General features: G+C 34.5%; 2 protein-coding genes across 4 annotated transcripts in view; both read left to right on the forward strand.

The window, feature by feature from the left end:
- The window catches only part of LOC123553613 (uncharacterized), a 33,975-nt gene extending 27,831 nt beyond the window's left edge, over nucleotides 1–6,144 (forward strand). For all 3 annotated transcript variants that reach the window (XM_053542012.1, XM_053542011.1, XM_053542013.1), the window contains exon 6: nucleotides 4,004–6,144. In XM_053542012.1, coding sequence (XP_053397987.1) covers nucleotides 4,004–4,568 — 565 coding nt within the window. In that variant the 3' untranslated portion in view covers nucleotides 4,569–6,144. The remainder of the gene's footprint in view (nucleotides 1–4,003) is intronic.
- A 3,869-nt stretch (nucleotides 6,145–10,013) lies between these two features.
- LOC123553612 (uncharacterized) lies at nucleotides 10,014–20,978 on the forward strand. The gene is made up of 7 exons (XM_053542014.1): nucleotides 10,014–10,104; nucleotides 12,079–12,117; nucleotides 12,599–12,907; nucleotides 14,800–15,480; nucleotides 16,638–16,713; nucleotides 17,309–19,742; nucleotides 20,381–20,978. Exons 1-6 carry the CDS (start codon nucleotides 10,056–10,058, stop codon nucleotides 18,216–18,218), a joined length of 2,064 nt encoding a protein of 687 aa, XP_053397989.1. The 5' UTR covers nucleotides 10,014–10,055; the 3' UTR covers nucleotides 18,219–19,742; nucleotides 20,381–20,978.
- Nucleotides 20,979–21,204: the final 226 nt, after the last annotated feature.

Here is a 21,204-nt window from a genome sequence, read left to right on the forward strand (position 1 = left end):
TATTCGTACGGCATTTTTGTATTACATTGCACTGAAGTCATTCAACTGATATGTTTTCAACCGATTTCTGTACTTTTTTTAATTTTCAGTCGCAAATAAATAGGAAATGATTTCGAATATAGAAAAAGGCTAATTTTATGTCTGCGTGCAATATTGTTGTCATCGTATGACACATATGCAGTAAGTGTGAATAATAAAAATGTCATTTATAGAAGTTCACATCATCGTTTGAATATCATGTAATATGCTTACTTTTTCTTTCATATTTCGGTTGATGAGACTGGAACTAATTATTGACAATAATAAGTCCTCTCTCTCTCTCTCTCTCTCTCTCTCTCTCTCTCTCTCTCTCTCTCTCTATCTGTCTCCTCTCTCTCCCTCACTGAAAACTAGAGTCGCTGCTAAATATCTGAGCGTCACACTAAGTAAATACATGTATCTCATTTGGTCAGAATATGTTGATAACATCACATCAAAAGCAAACAATTCATTTAGATTCATCAGAAGGAAAGAAAAACAGGAAAGTAAAAGAAACAGCTTACAACACAATGTCCGCACACAGGTAACACTGCTCCTCTATAAAAATGAGACTAAAATTTATATGTCTTCACTTGGTACCGGCAGTATTCCACAAGATTGGAGGACGGCTATCGTTGTCCCTGTATACATAAAGGGCACACGAAGCAAAGCCAGCAATCACAAACCTATTCCCTTACTTGCAATTGCTTCCAACTGATGGAGCATGTTTTAGTATCAAATATTATTAATCATCTATATAATAAAATTTGCTTAATTCCTTCCAACATGGCTTCCGCTCAAAGCACAGTTGTGAATCTCAAGTATTAAATTTTAGTCAAGAAGTTTTGATTACCTTGAAGCTAGTAAATAGACAGACCTAATAGTAATGGACTTTATCAAATCGTTTGACAAAGTCGATCACAATCGTCTGGTCTACAAGCTATTTCAGTTAGGTATTTATAAAAAAACATCCATGTGGATTAAATATTTTCTTTAAATACGAACACAAAAGGTCTTCAATCAGATATACCACATTTAGTATCAGGGGTACCGCAAGGGTATGTCCTTAGGCCTTGCCTTTTCTTAACATATCAGTCACCTGCCAGGCTCACTTAAAAGCACCGTAAGACTCGTTGTTGATGATACAGTAGTTTAACTCTCTATAAATGTCATGCATGATTGTGAGACTCTCTAGCAGTACCTCCATAAATTAGAGCTTTGGAAATCGACCCGGTCAAAAGAGTTGAATTCCGATAATGCAAAGTGATTAGGGTATATAAAAAGAAATAAAAAAACCATTGCTTTTCGCTATAAGCTACATATCCATGAATTTAAAACTATAAAAATGCTTAATATTTAGGCGAACCAGCAGTGTTAGATCACAAAAAAGACAAACAAGACCCTAAAATACATGAAAAGAAATGATCAAACAAATGATAAATGTACAAATTTAAGAAACTCCCTATAAAACATGTTCAACCATAATTGGAATATTGCTCAACTGTTTGGCATTCAACAGTCTCTAACATATGGAATTGAAAGAGTACGAAAGGCTGCCGCCAGATATGTTCAAATCAACTATGTCTGTAGATGAAGCATCACAGAAATGTTAACTGTACTGGCAAACGTTAGAAATAAGGAGAAATTTCACATCCCTACATCCCTGATTCTTTTATATAAAATCCGTCATTTCAATGTTTTTTGTAGATCAGCAGTACCGGCTAGACTGTCAGGACCTTCACTTTTATATTCCCTTCTCTCGCACCCATTATCACAAGAACTCAATTTTTCCCCAAGAACCATTAGACTCTGAAACAACCTACCACATCTTGTTAAATCTAGTGCTACTCTTAATGAGTTCAGGAGTTGCCTAGATTACTGATGTTCAAACCTGAAATATATGTTTTATCATCTTTTAACCTGTAACTTGTAATATAATTGTGCTGATTTTAATATTGCACACTAATCTGTGTTTTCAATAAAGGCTTAATCATCAAATTGTCGACCAGACAGTCGCCTCCCAGTCACAGTCAGTCATTGACAATGGGGACTATCTAATTCTGGCTAACATAACTTAACTGACACAGTTTTTGTTTTCTGATGGTCGCATTCATTAAGTTATTGTTTAACTAACCGCAACATCTCGCACAGTCTCTCGTGAGAAACTCATGATGTCATGCAACAGTTCAGAGCACGTGGTTATTCTTGAAAATCAGCATCAAAATTTTACCTATTTATGAATTTAATTTAATCACATAAAATCTATAAAACAACATACAGTTTATCAGAAAATGTCAATAAATAACGATTCTCTACCGTCTATTGGTTTTTCAAAATGAAGAGTTCCCTGATCAGGTGACAACTGCAATGACGGACAAAATATTGCAGACAGGGGTACCAATATGAAACTTGTGTTCAAATTATGTTGCATGGATTATTTTTGCCAGATCAAAAGGAAAATTGATAAAAAATATTGTATAGTAAAAGGTGAGTCCAATGCATTTGATAAAATGATAGCGTAACAGATTTCTAGAAGGATTCCTGGTTAGGTGTCAGTACAGGATTCATTTTAGCTCAGAGATCCGTAACAGCATATTATATAAACATCTCTGAGCTGAACCTTTAGCTAGGGAATACTGTGCAGATGTTGACAAATTGATTGTGAAGCCTACGGGCCCGTAATACGAGCCACGCTAAATGATTGTTCGTACGAGACCGTACAAAGAGCCACGCTAATCTATTTTAAGAAGCAAAACAACAACATGTCTAGCACATTCGTATCGCATTTTCTGGTAAACTGCATTTCCTTTTATTTAACAACAGGCTTAATTTTATAACATTAATGTATTGTTTGTAGAAATGGCATCGAAAAGCAAAATGGTTGTAAATTTCTGCATTTATCCGCCGTCTTTACACAAAATCCAGCTATTGTTGTTTTCGACGTATTTAAATTTTGTCACGTGAAACTGTTTTCGTTGGTTTACGGAATTCGGCGAAGTCTGGCGAGTGAATTAGTGACCAGCTGTCATTAAATATTTCATGGATTTTTATCCGTTCGTATCGCAACAATATTTGGCCATCCAAGTCTAAATAACGGGCGAATTTGTTCATTAGACTGTTTTCTACAAATCTACAAAGTTATTTGCTTTATTTTAACGGTGATTTTTAACAGGATTATAACTTTAACGCTATATTCGTCAAAGAAATACTGGCCGTACACGAACAAACCCCTGTGGATGAAACGTGGATCCGTAACTTGCGCGGAGTTTTTCAACTCGACAGACTATTTCTCAGAATACTGAAACTACGGAATCAGAAGCATGTTCTTATCTTAAGATTAATGTTTCATTTTTACTTAATATGATGAACGTAATTACATCTTTTTTCGGCCTTGTTTATACACAAGTACAACAATTTGTGAATTTGAATAGTATAAAGTAGATGTAACTAGTACAGAAACTTGCGTAGAACTGATTGCTTCGCTACCAAATACCCGTTAAAAATCCTGTGCACAAAATGGTCAATGATTTTGTGCTTCGCCGTGTTAAGACATATGTTCTCCGCTATCTTACGTACTGCGGAGAACTTCAATTAATTGTTTATGAAAGTGTAACCTCTTTTGAAAGGGCCAGCCTTTACGTTGTATACATCTGCAATTCAAATCTTCACCTTTAATGCCAGGGACCAGGGATATGTACCTAGCGGGCGGCTCACAAACACGTTCCCAAAGTGAATTCTTTTACCAATATGCCAAGCTGTATGGTATATGTTTGCCTTACATCTAGTAGATCGGAAACGATTTTAGTTAACGTACAAGTACACACATAAGCATCTTGAATAGAAAATAAAATATATGCTTGTATATCATATTTAAATGGTAAGTGAACATGCACGAGAAATAGCTCATGCAAAATGCAATAACTATGTGTTACATTTACCGTATCAGAGAGATCAAGACAGCTATTCTATTGTTTTCTCTTTGTAGGAGAAAAACACGGAATAGACCAATGGTTAATAGTTCCAAATCAACTGCCGAGCAGGAGCAGGAAAACAACTATTATATGACAGAAAATCCGATGTACAATGTCAATGTAATAGAGACTCAACCAGATGCAGAACATACTGAAAATGTGTATCATTATATAGAACACAATCAGCTAGATAGTCGAAGACAAACGGTTCAGTATGAAAGTCTCCCGGACTCTCCAGTGGGGAAACATCTTCCAACAAATGTATCTAAACATAATCAGAATTATGACTACACAACATGCCAGGAAATTGAATATGTAGCAGGAAATACAAACAAACTGGATACTGGAAACGAAACAGGGAAGATGTCAAGCGAAAAGGTGGATGCTGGTGAAATCATGTATGATAGAACTGATAAAGCTGCAGTTAATCAATTTTCAGGAATGAATGAATACCATCATCTAAGGCCCGATGGTTCAAGTGAGAAGTTTGTTTTGGATACATATGATACTATTGGAAAAGTTGGTGAAAAGGAAGAGGAGCAAAAAGAGCCCGAGTACGATGTCACACATTCACGTTGATAAAGTGATTTAAAATGACGGGATTTAAGCCGGTTTCAAAAGCTCATTAGAGCTTATGTTATTTGTTACATTTGCACCGACTTTGTAAATAAAATTTACTTGACTTGACCTTAAGCCTTGGAATGCAACTGGTACACTATTTAGATTTTACATTAGTTTTTGCGTTCTTCCAAATTAGGTAACGTTACTAAGGAAATACTGATTTAAATCTTTCTACTAAACACTTAATTTTGAACTTATGTATCCATTTACGCATCCTGGTATGGAAAAGTCTAGGATTTCCTTGTTAACACTTTATTTTGAAAATTAATCATGTTGAGTGAATATAGAATGTTTTTTCATCAAGAAGTGAGACAGTTTATATATAGAGCTAAGCTTATTATTATTTTTTTTAGATTGAAATACGCACTTTGCTCCGAATTTCAGTCTCAACCCGGGAAATAGACACGTATAACATTAGACGTCTTGTGACGTGATAAAGACGCAAGCGACACAAACTTATATTTCATTTCGTTACTGACAGCAGGACATTACGCAATTCTCGTTAAGTAACTTTATCTGAATCGAGAAATACAGCATGACTGCAAATTTCATCCGGCTTCACGAGAAAAATAAAAATCAATACACAATGTACAATTAAATTGACAAATGCAGTGATTGTTATGTGTAATATTTCATTGAGAAACACAGTATTTTACCAAGTAGCATAATGGTTAAAAACAAGGACAAATGGCAAATAGGGAATGCCATGTACCAAAAACGCAACCACCCAAAAACGAAACCCACAGCATGCAGACGTGCACACTACAAACAAACGCACACACGCCGCACGCACGCATGCACACAGGCACGCACGTACGCACACATAAGACACACACGCATGCAAAGCAAACACACGAGGACAAAACGGAACACAGTTGGGCACCGCCTTAGAACGGTCAGTGGCAAAAACACCACTGGGGAGGTTAAACCGGTTTATAGTGCACACCCGACCTCACTCTTACCCGACCATGTTCCAACGAAATAAAAGCAATATACGCCAGGTGAATATCTAACATATACACATACTCATAAGAAAATGGTATTTTAACAAATCCGTAACATAGATATTACTGAATTTGCAGCTGTTTCTTTACCAAAACAGATATAAATTCTTCACTATTTTAAAGATTTTCAAAGGTTATAGTTTGAAATTTTTGGATTTTTAATTTTATTGCCAAAATCATTTATTTTTCTGACTCATGACAAACATGACAAAATTGATTAAACTACATCTTTTGATTAAAAAAAATGCTTTTATGCCAGCTGAGGTATGTAACTATAAGTCAACAAATAAAGTTAAAATTGAATTTTACAATTTAAAAGTGTCCAAAATCTGGATGATAACATAATTATGATAATATGTAATATACAATTACCCTACCAAAACTATCTTTACTAAACCTTCATATTTTATTATCAAAAATAATCCCTTTACTTCAATCGGAGTTTGTTGTTGATGGCAAATCTTGAAAAATCTTTGTTATGGAAAAGGTGGATAAAATTTAGCGATTCCATTCCACGTGACATGTCAAAACTAATGAACTTTTAACGACAATGTTTTTAATTTTGTTAGAGCCTGGCGACCTAAGTGGTCGAACATGTACCATTTGAAAACGTGTATATTGCTCAAAATATTAAACACTGTGTTCACAATAGTGATAAATAAATTGCAATTTCCAAACAATTCAATCTTTACTTAACATTTGCTACATATCCTTTCCAAACGGGAGTGTAGACTAGGGGCATGCACGCGTATAATATTATTTTTTATTCCAGTAAGCGTGTAATGTGTCTAAAATCAGAACATTGCACTCTGAAGGCACACCTGAAACTGTACACGTTACACATACACTAGTAAACCTGGAAAAAGACGTTAATAATTATAACAGGGCATCATACTACATCAAATAAACTAAAATTGAAGTTCACTTGCATAATTAGATCAGGATTTGTCAAACTGTGTGATTATGATACACAGAGACAACTGCTTTTACTTTGTTTATGTTTTGGTTTTAGTTCAATGCTGTGGTGTTTTATCTCGTCCTAGTAAAATCTGTATCTAATTGTTTTAATTGTAGGATTTAATGTTTATATTTATCAAGCCGTTTTAATGCGTCTTTGTTTGTTATCTTGGTCTTAGATTACCCCCAATAATTTTCGCGAAAATGATATTGATATTCAACTGTCAGCTTTTCCGGCTTCATTCGTACATTCATAAGGTCCTTTGTAGATAACACGTTTGATTCATTTGTAAATACTTAGTGATTTATACCAGAGTCTTTTTGTATTTTGTGTTCGAATTCCTATGTATTTTTATGTTGTATATTATTGTAGATAAAAAAAAACACTGAAATATATTAACTTATTGTCTTGTGTGTAAAAGTTTTGGAAATTGGATTGTTTGTTTCTTTTTACAACTCATCTGAATCAAAGGTTGTTCGAACTGAGCTATTGTGATACTTCTATGTCTGTCGTCTGTCGCCGTCCTTATTAATTGTCAACACACTAGAAGTCACAATTTTAGCCCAGTCTTAATAAAACTTGACCAGAATGTTCAATGAAATCCCATGATAGTTCTCGGAGGTCAAAACTAAGTCACTCTAAGTCATTGAACAGGAAACCACATATAACTTTGTAGAGGCAACATTTTCAATCTCATTTGCATAATTAATACTTTATTTTCAAACCTAGATAACTAAGTCAAATCTTAGAAAAACAGTTTAACTGTCAAAAGCACATTATCTACCTGCTTATCATGTTTTTGTTTGGAAGCTTGTTTCCATAAAATTTAGGTTTAATTTCAGAATTGTGTTGAAAATCATGATAAATCGTAGAAAAGCCTTGTATAAACTCACCACATTTAGACTTTATCATCTTAGCAAGTTTGTCAATTTGAAATCTTGGCCAAGTTCAAAACTGGGTTACCTGAGGCATTAAACTAGGTCACTAGATCATCTTCATAAAACTTCGTGAGAATGTTTGTCTGAAAGAAATCTAGGTCAAGTTTAAAACCGGGCAATCTAAGGTTAAAACCTTGGTCACTGATTCAATCATAAAAACCTTCTCAACATTCTTAGAGGCCTTATTTTCTACTTGAGCTTTATACATTTGTGAGATTGTTTGTCATAAAGTTCAAAAATTGGATTACCTTAGATAAAAAGGTCACAATATCAAGATATCATTCCCCGCCTCAACCTGAGAAACACAGGTGAGCTATCTAGGCCCATCACGGCTCTCTTGTTTTGCAAAATTATGGCTACATATATACATCAGGTAGTAGCAGTGCTAATAAACACATGTCCTCCATTAGTATCTGACAAGGTACTTGCATAAACCAGAGGCGGAGGGCAAATAGTTCTCGAGTACATGCGCCTCGCCCGTAGTAAGAACTTACCATGCATGCCTACGTAAGCTCTTCTTATTGATTCAAATCACATTTTTTCAAAATATATCCTTTTCAGATCGATTTACATCGAAAATCAACCTACCAGACATTATCTGATACCCTTTTCTGTGAACTTAAATAGTCAACCCTCCCAAGAAGGATTTACCCAGTACTGGCGTTTTGGTCTATAATTTTGTTTGCTTGGTTTTGGTTTAACGCCGTTTTCCAACAGTTTTCCAGTTATGTAACGGTGGGCAGTTAACCTAACCAGTGTTCCTGGTTTCTGTACCAGTACAAACCTGTTCTCCATAAGTAACTGCCAACTTCCCCACATAAATCACTAATGACAAATGATCAAATCGACAAGGAGAACATATGCCCCGCCAGGGGATCGAACTCGCGACCCCGCGAGATCCGAAGATAAGCGTTCTCCCAATTGCCCGCGAGGGCTAAGCATTAAACAAACTTTAATGTCCTATATATGTGATACAACTAGAATTTTGACGATACACACTATAGTTTTCATTCTTTAACAAATGTTAACATAAAGCATAGCCAAAAAAGATTTTCTTTAATGTTCAAATAGGTTTTTGATTGTAGATATTTGGAAAGATGCCCTCCTATAAATAATTTCACGTGTTCTAATCAATCCTATGACCTGCTATTATACCTGAGTATGACATTTTGATCAAGTCAAGAATGTCCTATCTGCATGATATCAAGTGACATGTGACTATATCAACGAAGCTTTAAAAGTTTCAGTTGTCTGTAAACAAACTCACAAAAACAATAGCTATGTCTAGCCACGGATAGAAACGTAGTTATCCGTATCGATCCGTACCTGAGCCGTACCTTAAAGTGGTAATCCGTACCAATCCGTACGGCTCAGGTACGGATCGATACGGATTACTACGTTTCTATCCGTAGCTAGACGTAGCTATCCGCGCCGTATGTTTGACTGGGATATTATGGCAATTAACTAACATTATAAGGTCCTTATATAAATCTCCGATCCATAGACTGTGCTATATAACGTATGTTTACTGTTCCAATAAGTCAAAACTTTAAAACTTTGATGTCATGTAATAAAACACTTATTGACCGGCTTGTGGTCAATTTGCGCAATGATAATAATAAGTTGATAATTTCATTACATATTTTGAATGTTAAAATAGAGACTGATCAAACCACTTAATACTTGATATTGGGCAAAAATTACTTTTTGATCTGAATGAACTGACGTGAAAGAAAATCAATACTATGGTAAGGGAAGAGGTGGGGTGAAATCGAAGCGTTAGAATATCATTTTAAAAGATGGTCCTCGTCATGTAATACACGCCACGAGAAAGGCTGCTTTTTTTGTAAGGGTGTACTATTTCACTAAAATTTCCAACATTTAGATGGAGGTGTGAAAAAATGTAACATAATGCAGTAATGCAGTTTCTTATAATTAATGTATATTAAATATCAAAGTATAGTGAATAGACTGTAATAAAGAGTACATATATCATTTGTGGTAATTAAGAATCCATTAAACACACAAAAGCATTTGATTGTCATGTTTTTTTTCTATATGTCAAGCATGTTATACATATTTGTGACAGTAAACAGAGAAATTGACACATTTATTTTGGTTAGAATAAAGATATCTTAAAAAATCTTATTCAATACGGTTTGTTTACATACACTAGGAGAACTTTTTAAATGGACTAGTAATTAGCGGGACAAAAAAGTAGGGTACAATCTACTACCTTTTATCTTTACCTTCCAATAGATGTTTGAGATTACTCGTCAATGCTTTTCAAACTGGATTGTTTTTGTTTCTCTTTCCCCTTTTTTATTGTCATTTTGAGCCGATGGACTTACTGCCACTTTTTCAAATACAATACGTAATTATTCCAATACTTTTCAAATATTGAAAAAAAAAACTATGTTAATACACAAAATATAATTGTATAACCAATCTCTTAAATATTGAAAATAAGTGTGTGTGCGGGTAATTAGCGGTAGACTTTTGGATTGCCAGATTTAATAGTTTTATACACTGTGGTATATACAATATGCTTTTCACTGGAGTTTTATGTTTTATTGTTTTAACATCGGCAAAGGGTATGCAACAAAATTTTATTTTAATAAAATCTGATTTGTTAATTGATGCGAGATATTTATGCATGTTTTACACTTTTAGTTAAAAAGTCTTGTAAGTCAGGTAGATAGGCATAGCGGCAAAAGTAATGACTCGTATTGAGATAATGCAAAGAGATTTAAATCCTTTATTCCTTATGAACAAACCTGATTTATATATTACTAATTAAAGATTATACCGAGACCTGTTTCATGAAAATACTTGTCAAAGGGATGCAATTGCGCTTAAAGAAATTTATACCAGATATACTATTAGATTAGACATGTATGTAGCAATAGCCATGTTTTACAAAATATCATCAACGTTTTAACTTTACGAAAATGGTGGCGTTTGTCTATGACAATTACATGTTGTCCATCAGGCTTCTTATACTATTACTTTAACCGTATTAAAACCTTTACATGCATTCTATCAATTATAAAGCGTTGCCGTGTACTCTGATCCTATGGATTGATGGAGTCCATGCGCTGTCGCGTAATCATAGCGTTCCGATTCAACGGAACTAGGGACCATGTTGGTGCTGTAAAAATCATCCGCTATTTGAACAGATACGATCAACCCGAGTCTTTTTTTATATTTCTTGGTTGCATTCTACGCCTCCGAAGGAAATGTTTGGTACAAAACGATAAGTCATCTAGACTTTTAAAATTCTTTAAAAAGTTGACCATGTAAGTTGTAGAAGAAATCAAGGTAAGCAAGGGTTTATGTAAAAGAATTTATTCCCGAACAATTTGTTAAGTTTTACCCTGGAATTAAGAATACATATAGTGTCAACTAACACGCTATATCAACAAATGTAGATCATCTATATTAAATTGCCGCCTTGGTAGCAAGTGCTAGAGCGCCAGCTTTGACTGCGTGAGGTTGTGGGTTCTCTCCCTAACAGTGGCATACCAAAGACGTGAAGAATGGCAGCTTTCTGTCTTGGTTCTCAACATTAAGAGGATAATTCTAGATTTGGTCAGTATAATTTGACCACGTGTGTATGACGTGATAGTCCAGTGATGCAGCAAAAAGTTGGATATTTCGCAAGTTGATATACCCTGACACTGATCAAGCCTTAAAAAAACAACAATTGTATTATTTTGGAATATAATAACCCCGTCACTGTTCGGTGGTTACTGTTTTAAGTGATAACGAGTCAGTGCCGAGTTATTGACTAAACAGTTCCCCCAGTGTCGCATACTCTACAAAGACTGGTGAATAATTTTCTTTCTTAATCGTTTTTTACATATTGATGAATAAATAAAGCAAAATGAAGTACTTTCTTTGTAGCACTCTTTCTTATAGATAAGAAAAAAATGTATCGAGAAATTAACGCTAGTAAATACATATGTCGCCATGACGTTTCTAAGAAGCACAGTTTCGGTCTTTAATCAATCGTATCAATCATAAAGTGCTTCTATGTGCGTATTTGAATTTATCAATACATAAATGTGTTGTTTGCAAGTTGTCATTAAAAACACGAGGGTCATCTGACATGGAGGTGTCAAATGGGTTTTGAAGGACGTATCATCCCGGGAAACGGTAGTCCCGTGTGTAAGAATCCAAGAACTGGAAGATATATGCTTAGTGCTTGCAAGACTAACTCGATATAAATCGATATGAAAACATGTTGTCCAATCTGGCACCAACAGGTGTGTCAATTTCATTATGTCTCATTTTAATTTCTGGTGATGAATAAGTTCTATCCATACCTCTATCATCTAGTCTTAATTGATACAAGTATTCGGTTGGTATAGAATATTGTAAGGGATTGCATGCGCTATTTACTTTGTTTTCTGTTCATAAAGGCCCAGCTCACATCATTTTACGACACTGACTGGTCAAAGCAAATATGGAGAATGGATTCAAGGTAACCGATCAGGTTGGAACACAAAATTATTGATACATTTTATTTTTATTTCATTCGTAACGTTATATAATTATCATTTCAGGTGTTGGTGGATGTTCGTTTACATCTCAGAATATTCCAGGTATGTACCGTATAGCGAGTTATTTTTACTGCTGTAAAAGTTTACGGATTTGGGGTAAAAACACATGATTTCATTTTATACCATTTTTAAATTAAAGAAATCACAAGGTCTTCCGGTTTACTTGACTTTACACGGCAAATTTATACGAGGCCAATATCTACGAATCTGATTTGGTCATAGAAAATAGTAAAAATTAGCAGCAGGTAAAAATGCCCATACGGTATTATTGTTTTAGGCCAAGTGCATACGACCTGTTTAGGATCTAGCCTTATGTATCTACCCTTAAATCTAGGACTGCATTGAAAATGCACATATTCCCGTATGCGTTAAGCAAAGGGACATAAAGTTGAAATTATAAGCAACAACGTTTTGTCGGAAGATTTAAATAATAAGACATTAGAGCAAAGTCAACAATGAATTGAACTTCGCTAGTATTCACATTTTTTAATCAGGGACATAATTTATAAGTTGTTTGTTTCAGTCGTCCCCTTTTGCAAAAATCATATAAGAAATGGGAAAGCTATTGTTGTAGCAAGTAATGATGTGCCGCAGAATCAGGAAGTGAATTGCGTCTGCGATGTTAAAGTGGCTGGAACTGAGGAACTACTAGTGAACTATGAAAGTCCAGATTATACTAACTGCGGAGTACAACTTCAGATTGAAAATATGCTCTACTCTTGCCAGGATTCTGTCAGTAATATTAATGTCAGTGATAAACCTCAGTTCCAGATGATGTACACGAAATCTACAAGCACCTCAAATCCAGATATATGCATACTGCTAAAGTCTAGTAAGTCAAAATTACATTCAGTCTTGTGTTGGCTCATTATTTGTATGTAATCACGAACGAACATCAGTTTTAATTTCTTTTTTCAATACTTTACTTTTACACTTTTACAGACTTTAAACACTTGAAACATTGGTTATGACCATAAAATTATGGCAAGTGAAAGAGGAATGTTGTAATTGCCTGAAGCTATTGTTTTATTTTAAGGAGTCATGATACGCATTGAAGATACATATGTTATATTTATATTTCTCAGAAACAAAATTCAATTGAATTGTTTTATTTTTAGCTCACCTGTCACATAGTGACAAGGTGAGCTTTTGTGATCACCCTTCGTCCGTCGTCAGTCCGTCTGTGCGTCCGTCCGTGCGTCCGTCAACAATTTCTTGTCTGCAGGATAGTGGTTTCATTTATGATTTTATTTTAACCATACAACTTGTATCACCATAAGATCTTGGTTCCTTTCTTGAACTGGCCAGATCCCATTATGGGTTCCAGAGTTATGGACCCTGAAAGGGCCAAAATTAGCTATTTTGACCTTGTCTGCACAATAGCAGCTTTATTTATAACTTGATTTTTACCAAACTGGCACACAACTTGTATCACCATAAGATCTTGGTTCCTTTCTTGAACTGGCCAGATTCCAATATGGGTTCCAGAGTTATGGCCCCTGAAAGGGCCAGAATTAGGTATTTTGACCTTGTCTGCACAATAGCAGCTTCATTTATGATTTTATTTTAACCAAACTTGCATACAACTTGTATCACCATAAGATCTTGGTTCCTTTCTTCAACTGGCGAAATTCCATTATGGGTTCCAGAGTTATGGCCCCTGAAAGGGCCAGAATTAGCTATTTTGACCTTGTCTGCACAATAGCAGCTTCATTTATGATTTGAAATTAATCAAGCTTGCACAAAACTTGTGTCACCATAAGATCTCGGTTTCTTTTTTAAACCGGCCAGATCCCTTAATGGGTTCCAGAGTTATGGCCCCTGAAAGGGCCAAAATTAGCTATTTTGACCTTGTCTGCACAATAGCAGCTTCATTTATGATTTGATTTTAACCAAACTTGCACACAACTTGTATTACCACAAGATCTTGGTTCCTTTCTTGAACTGGCCAGATTCCATCATGGGTTCCAGAGTTATGGCCCCTTAAAGGTCCAAAATTGGCTATTTTGGCTTTTGCAGCCATATAGATACTTCATTTATGGTTTTATTTGATACAAATTTCCAAAATATCTTCACAACAATAAATCTTGGATTCCATGACAAATCAGATCCAATTGTAGGTTCCAGAGATATTTTATATCTGATTACCTCCCCTGATTGTAATCAAAATGGATTTATATCAGTAAGTACTTATATGACTTATTTGAAATTTCATTATTGTCATTAGTTGGACTGAGCCAATCAGGGTAGATAACTATGGACTGATTTTATGTCAAATTACCTCCCTTTATTTCAAATTAAAATTGGTATATCTCCGTAACTAATGAAGATACTGATCTGAAATTTCATTTATGTCAACAGATTTATTTGGCAGATCCTTCTTTTGTTCACTTACAATATTTTTTTTTAATTACTTCCCTTTTACGTTACTATAAATAGCTTATTTTTAGTAACTTTTTTATTATTGGCCGGGAAATTTAGGGAAAAACCGAGACCACTTTTCTGTGGTACAACATGGATGGTACCTCCAATTTTTAGGTGTATTTTGACATATGTGTACCTTGTAAGAATTTTATTTTCTTTTTGGTTAAATTTCTTCCCTTTGTTGTTCCTGTCCTTTGGACTTAGATATTTTTTCTGAGGACCTTCTTGTCCTCAAGTGCAATGATAACAGGTGAGCGATATAGGGCCATCATGGCCCTCTTGTTTATTTATTTATTTAAGTAAGCAGCGATGCTTCCTCAATAAAGGTCACCTGTGAGGAAACTTATGATCAATCCGTTACATTTAAACCAACGACAGTACAACAAACCTCCAGAATGACTTCTTCCCAAAAACCTTTTACACAATACACCGATAGACAGAAAAGCTCTGAATCAACACTCCCTCCACAAGTTTCAACCAATGTAACGTCACATTCGTCATCAATATTGACGGCTTTGATAATGAATGAAACAACCTCAGTTGTTGGTGTTACATCCTCACCGTTACCATTTTCTTCCCCACTCAACGCAAGTTCCTCTACAATGGATACTACGAGCTTTCCTACCACGGCATCCGAGTACTTTAGTACAAAACAGTCTGCAAGATACAAATCTGATAGTACAGCACATTCTCAGTCTACCACAGATATGTCAACACAAGTGCCAAATGTCACCACAATCAAACATTTAACATCAGAATACTCAACAGAAAGATCATTGAAAACCTCTTCTACCAAGACATCTGAAACAACACCAAAGAAACAAACAAGCAGAAATCCTCATTCATCGAGTACAATTGTTAGTCCAACAGCAGATTGGCCGGACTCCACGAGAGATGTTTCGAACCCCTCGGCAGCTGAAGGTATCAATACAACAACTGTCAACAGCCGCCAGACAAAAGAAGAAATCCAATTAAAAACAGGTAACTGAAAATTAAGTGCGCAATTATGTGTGTAGTAAAGTCATTATTTTTATATAAATAGAAACCGTTTCGTATAATTTGAGGCGTTGGGGCTTATATGCTGAAAAAGGTAAAATTTAACAGCGCGTACTACGTGCTAATAATAATGCATTATTTACTATTTTAAACATGTATGATTGCGAATATCATATCGTTAGCTCCCAACCCCTTCCCATTAGGCCATGAGATGAAAATTATAGGAGATTCCTAAGAAGCATAGAACGTAACTAGGCAAAAAAGCAGCACACTTGGTTTGGTTGAGTCTATTCCTAAAAAGTAATGAAATGTGCAAAACCCCTCATGCCCTCTAGCAGCAATTAAACTGGAACTCCATCATAGTAAACTGCATAGTCACAAAGAATCAAAACATATAATGACATTATGTTCAAGAGTGGGGAGATATTTTACAGCCACCACACGGAACTTGAAGTGGGGAGATATTTTACAGCCACCACACGGAACTTGAAGACATTTGTTGCAATAGATAATAAAATTTATAAGGTGTAGAGATGTTGCACATTTCATTACCTCTTATGAACAGAATCAGTCAAACCGAGTCTGCTATTATTCTTTTTGGTTGCATTCTTTGTTTTCAAAGGATCTTTTACAGATTTTATTAACTATCACAACAGCAATCTTTAAGTGCCATGTGGCGGCTGTAAAAAGTCTCCCCGTACTTAAATTCAGTGTTGTTATATTTTCTGGTCCTTTGGGATCATGGAGTCCATTCAAAATTTGTTGCTTTTAAGCCGATGCTAGGGGGCGTGAGAGGTGTTGCACATTTCATTACCTCTCATGAACAGAATCAGTCAAACCGAGTCTGCTATTATTCTCCTTGGTTGCATTCTTTGCTTTCAAAGGATCTTTTACAGATTTTATTAGACCTTGTCTTACCTGGACCACTTAGATTTGAAAGATATGGGATAATTATCAAACTGCAATTTTATTAATTTCAAACAAACGATTGTCTCTTTTTATTGGAAATGTAAATGTTTGCCCTTTAGAATAAAAACATCTTTAGTATTCGGCATGATGTATGTTAAATATCACGTTGATAACGATGCGTATTCCCTGATTTTAAGAACATTTTTAAAAGATTTCTTTTTCAATTTTTTCAGTTATAATAGTATGTTCCGTGCTAGGATGCGTTCTCTTCATGTCGATCGCTGTTGCACTTGCTATTGTGATATACAAGTAAGTACTTTTAGTGGAACACTAAACGTATTTTATTTTATGCTTTCGACGCCTTATTCAGCTTACACTTTTGCATAGGGATTATTTATTAAAATTTTTACGTATTTTGGTACAGGTAAAATACATAATTTGCACGAGTGTTTTATAGTTAAAAATTGAGTTCTTTTGGTATTGTGGTATAACACTTATTATTTTCTGAAATGAGAAAAGTTTTAGTCATTAGAGTAGTAACAATTAAGAACACGTTGCATTATTATCCATAAACAGAACTTATAAAACATATAGCTGTTATTATGATAAATGTCCTTAGGTGTATTGTTATATTATTGGCCGAACTTACAATTTTACTGAAATGAAGTTTTATTCCATTCAAGACTTGGCAAAACGTTAATAAAATAAATCCTTTGAAAATTGAACAAACTTACAGTGATTGGCAAAACAAATATCTACACTTAAATAAAGGTTGATATAAAATTTGAATTATTTCAATTGTGTATTGTTTCAAATCAGCGAAACAGGGATCCTAAATTTATATACCGGCTTTCAGAGTATACACTTAAAGCACTGGCTCATATATCTAGTTTTTCTTTATTAGAAACAGAACTAACAAGCTGAAGAATACATTTAACCCAGACATTCACCAATCATATATCAACGCTTTCGATCAAGAGCGAAGAGAAAGTAAGGATGATGGTGTGTTCTTGAATAACGTACTGCTAACCGATCACGTGAACGACCCCTTAAAGAGAATATATTCAATGCCATACAACGTTAAATGTAACGTCGACATAACAAGCAAACGTTACAGACGTGCAGAGATTGATCTTAATCCTTCAGTCCCTATTACAGATACCAGGGAAGAAAAAATATTTCCTCCAAGGTCTAACACGGGCGATGTTAAAATTCCACGACGTTATTTAAGAACTTCCATCATGGACACCAGATATAACCACGTAAGCTCAACAGGAGAAAACGAAAACGCTAAAGTGCAGCAAGATTTAGATTTAGATCATTATCATGACAACATGTACCAAGAGGAACAATCTGCAACACACGTTTGGAAGTCAACAAACTGGACTGACAACGGAGGAATGAGAGATCCATTGGAAGAAAAATCAATTTCTCAATTTGGCGGAGGGGGAAAACACTATCAAACAAGAACAAATATGAATGAAGGACATGGTGCCAACGATATATATATCATTGTTCGTAAGCCAAGAGAAAAAGATCAACAGAAGAAAAGGCCAAAGCTTGTGACTTTCAAAGGCTTTGACGATGTAGAGGAAGAAACTTATAACGAATCCAAAGGGATCACGAATAAAAGAAGTACAGAAATACATGACGGAGATAACCAAGATTTATATGACAAGCACAGCCTTTACAGTAGTACGAAGATTCCTAGAGTTACACTTGACAGAGATTATCTGTATAGCACGGTTTCAAAAGTGAATAGATTATCCGGCGAGGAAAAGGTATATCGCGGTCAAGAAGTGGGTCACGTGTAGTATTTCTCAGTAGTTTTATTTTTTAAGCGGACATATTCAAAGATGAAAGAGATAATTACATCTACAATATGGTATGAAATTAAAAAGGACAAAATTATTTAGAAATGTGAAGTAGTGTGTACAAATATAGTTATTGATTTTTACAGTTTTAAACGGTTTTGTGAAAACGACAATGTAACATTACCCCAGATTTTATATTATCCTGTAATCACAAAAAAAAAACGCAGTGGTTCGTCAATACTGTAAACTAGTGATTTTCGTTTAGAATATTTAGAATTCTGAACGATGTATACGTAAAAACATGAACTTTTTAATATAAAATAGAAAAAAAGTGGAAACTTCACATGTCGCCCAACACGACACTATGGCTGTTGTTTCAAAAGTGATCTAAATGAGTAAATCTCATGTTTTCTTGTATATTTCAGATAACCAATAATTGCGTTGATAATCATAACATTAGTCGAAGGAACAAGACACTTTGTGTTATAAGTTTAATTGTAGGTTCCAGTAATATCAACGTGTGCAATTTACTCGTGATACTTGACCGTCTTTATAACTTACAGGATATAAACATTTGACTTCGTCGTCCTGAAAGTTGTGGTGTGCGTTATTGCCGATTTAGAAACAATTCACTTAGTCTAAATATTTTCTGTTTTGATTTTAAATGGACAAGTTGCATACGGCATTTCATGATAGTGTAAAACACTTACTCGAGATCATTGTGCGATGAAACAATAATTCCTTTTAAAAGTAATACATTTATGTGAAATAGATACATACATAAATGTTTCTCTTTCATTACTTTAGCAGAAAGTTAGCTTATCATGTATGACCGTAGATAATACCCATGGATGTGCAAATTACTTACAAAGTTTTAGAATTATGACCAGTGTTAAATGCGACTGCAAATTCTATGCATATACACCCTACACCATGTTAAACAAATTATCAAATTAATGACTTACAGATATAATATTGTATATCGATATGCATAAATGACAAGTCATGTCTTATATAAAAATATCGTTTCGCGTAACTTTCCATGGAACCACTTTATGTTAATGATGGATTTTTTAATGATATTGTCTCAATTCCCATAGTCAATTACTTGATGATTTGTGACACCATGACTTCGATCAGGTTACTGTCGGAGGTCGATTTCTGAAAACATTTGTTGATGTGATTTATGGTATTGAAAAGAACACCAAAGCATCTTTCATTAGAGTAATCAGCTGATGATAAATAACAGTTCGAATGACAATTGATATTATTTCATTGGAGAATGAGGAAACTCTAATCGAGTGAGTGGTGGAAATGTTATTTCGAATAAGATTAAAGACATAATGAGAAGCGAAATGCTGTTATTTCTATTGAGGGAATTGACGAGGCAAGATGTATCTGTCCTTGATTTTATGCTTGTTAAACCTGTTTGTCAGTAATCTTGCAAGTTATGAGACCTCGGAAAATAATAACTACTTGTATAAATATTTGAGAGAGGAGCGGCAAAAACAGCTACAGGACGAGGTTAGTATCTTTTTGTTTTCAAATAGAATATTTAAGCGGGTAAACCCTATTCTTAGGGTTATGCCACTCACAGACTCTATAACATAACGTTTGCAATATATTTAAAATAACTTAATATGTAAAACATAGTAGATAAAGTTGAGTTTTCGAAACCTGTCTTGCATATTTGTGTCGTAATAGATTAATAACGTTATGTTTACCTGTTCTAAAATCCAGAAGCTCGTAAATTAACTGACGATCACATCATAACTGTATCGCTACTAAAATACAAATAAACATAAAAATATTTTTATCTACATTTGTCTGTTTGTCTTTTATTGCTCTTGGCGATCCTTTGTGAATGTTTCGACTTGTTTGAATATGAAAAAAAATTCAAGACACTCAAATTGATGTTTATGGAAATGATCCATGTTGCGCATAAATTTGCAATATACTTACACATAAGCAAGCCACAGATGATATTGTCTTGGTCTGGAAAGCAGAAGTCCATGTGATAAGACGCATACTTGTTTCTATGTAAAATGAAGGTTGATTATCATTTTCAGGAAAACAAAGAAAGAAAAGGAATTCTGAAATGCTATTCCTTTTCAAAATTTAACCCTTGTCCTGTATTCTGTATTCCTTCCTTTTTGTTTCAGTGCCTATTTACGGGAGAGTCGTGTATTCCCGGAACGTACCAATGCTGTGATGGTTTCTGTCGGAACAAGTTTGGACATGTTTGCCTTTATCCCTTAGAACCTTGCTTCTGTTTGAAAGCAAGCAAACCCGGCTATGTCTAAAATTGAAGCCTGGTTACCGACAAATATTTTGTACTCACTAAAGTAATGTAACTGGATGAAAGATGCTGAATTCGAAATATTTGCTTATAAAAGTTTGATTATGGATCAGTCTCTGGATAACAAAAAGAATTTTAATTTCTAAACTTCGACTTTAACATCAATTATGGGTAAAGAAATATTCTGTTTCATAGACACAAGGACGATGATCCAAGAGGAATAGCAGTGTTTCAACAAAGCAGCAGCAAACCGAACATCATTATATGTATGGATATGTATATGACAGCAAGACATTTGAACAGAATTTTTCTGTCCATTTTTTTAGTAGAAATCTAAAACTAGCACTTACGCATCTGAAGCCATTGACTATAAGACGATGAAACTACGCATATATTAACCAGTCGAGTTGTTACATGATTAAAGCATATAATATTTTCAGTATGATTATTAACATTAATATGTCGTGCATGACTTTTTTTATAAAAATTATAAACACGGGGCGGACTGTTTTGTGAACATTACTAAACAATTTGTCAGGATAAAGTGAATAAGTGTTTAAATGTACAAACTTGCGTTTGCATTTTTCATTCTGTAGCGTTATTTGTACCTATGAAATGTAAAAAAAATCAAATATCTTTGCGCAGTGTGAGAATGTTGCATTCTACCTGTGCCAGTAACGTAACCTA

The sequence above is a fragment of the Mercenaria mercenaria genome, chromosome 4, assembly GCF_021730395.1.
Source record: "Mercenaria mercenaria strain notata chromosome 4, MADL_Memer_1, whole genome shotgun sequence".
Lineage (NCBI taxonomy): Eukaryota > Metazoa > Mollusca > Bivalvia > Venerida > Veneridae > Mercenaria > Mercenaria mercenaria.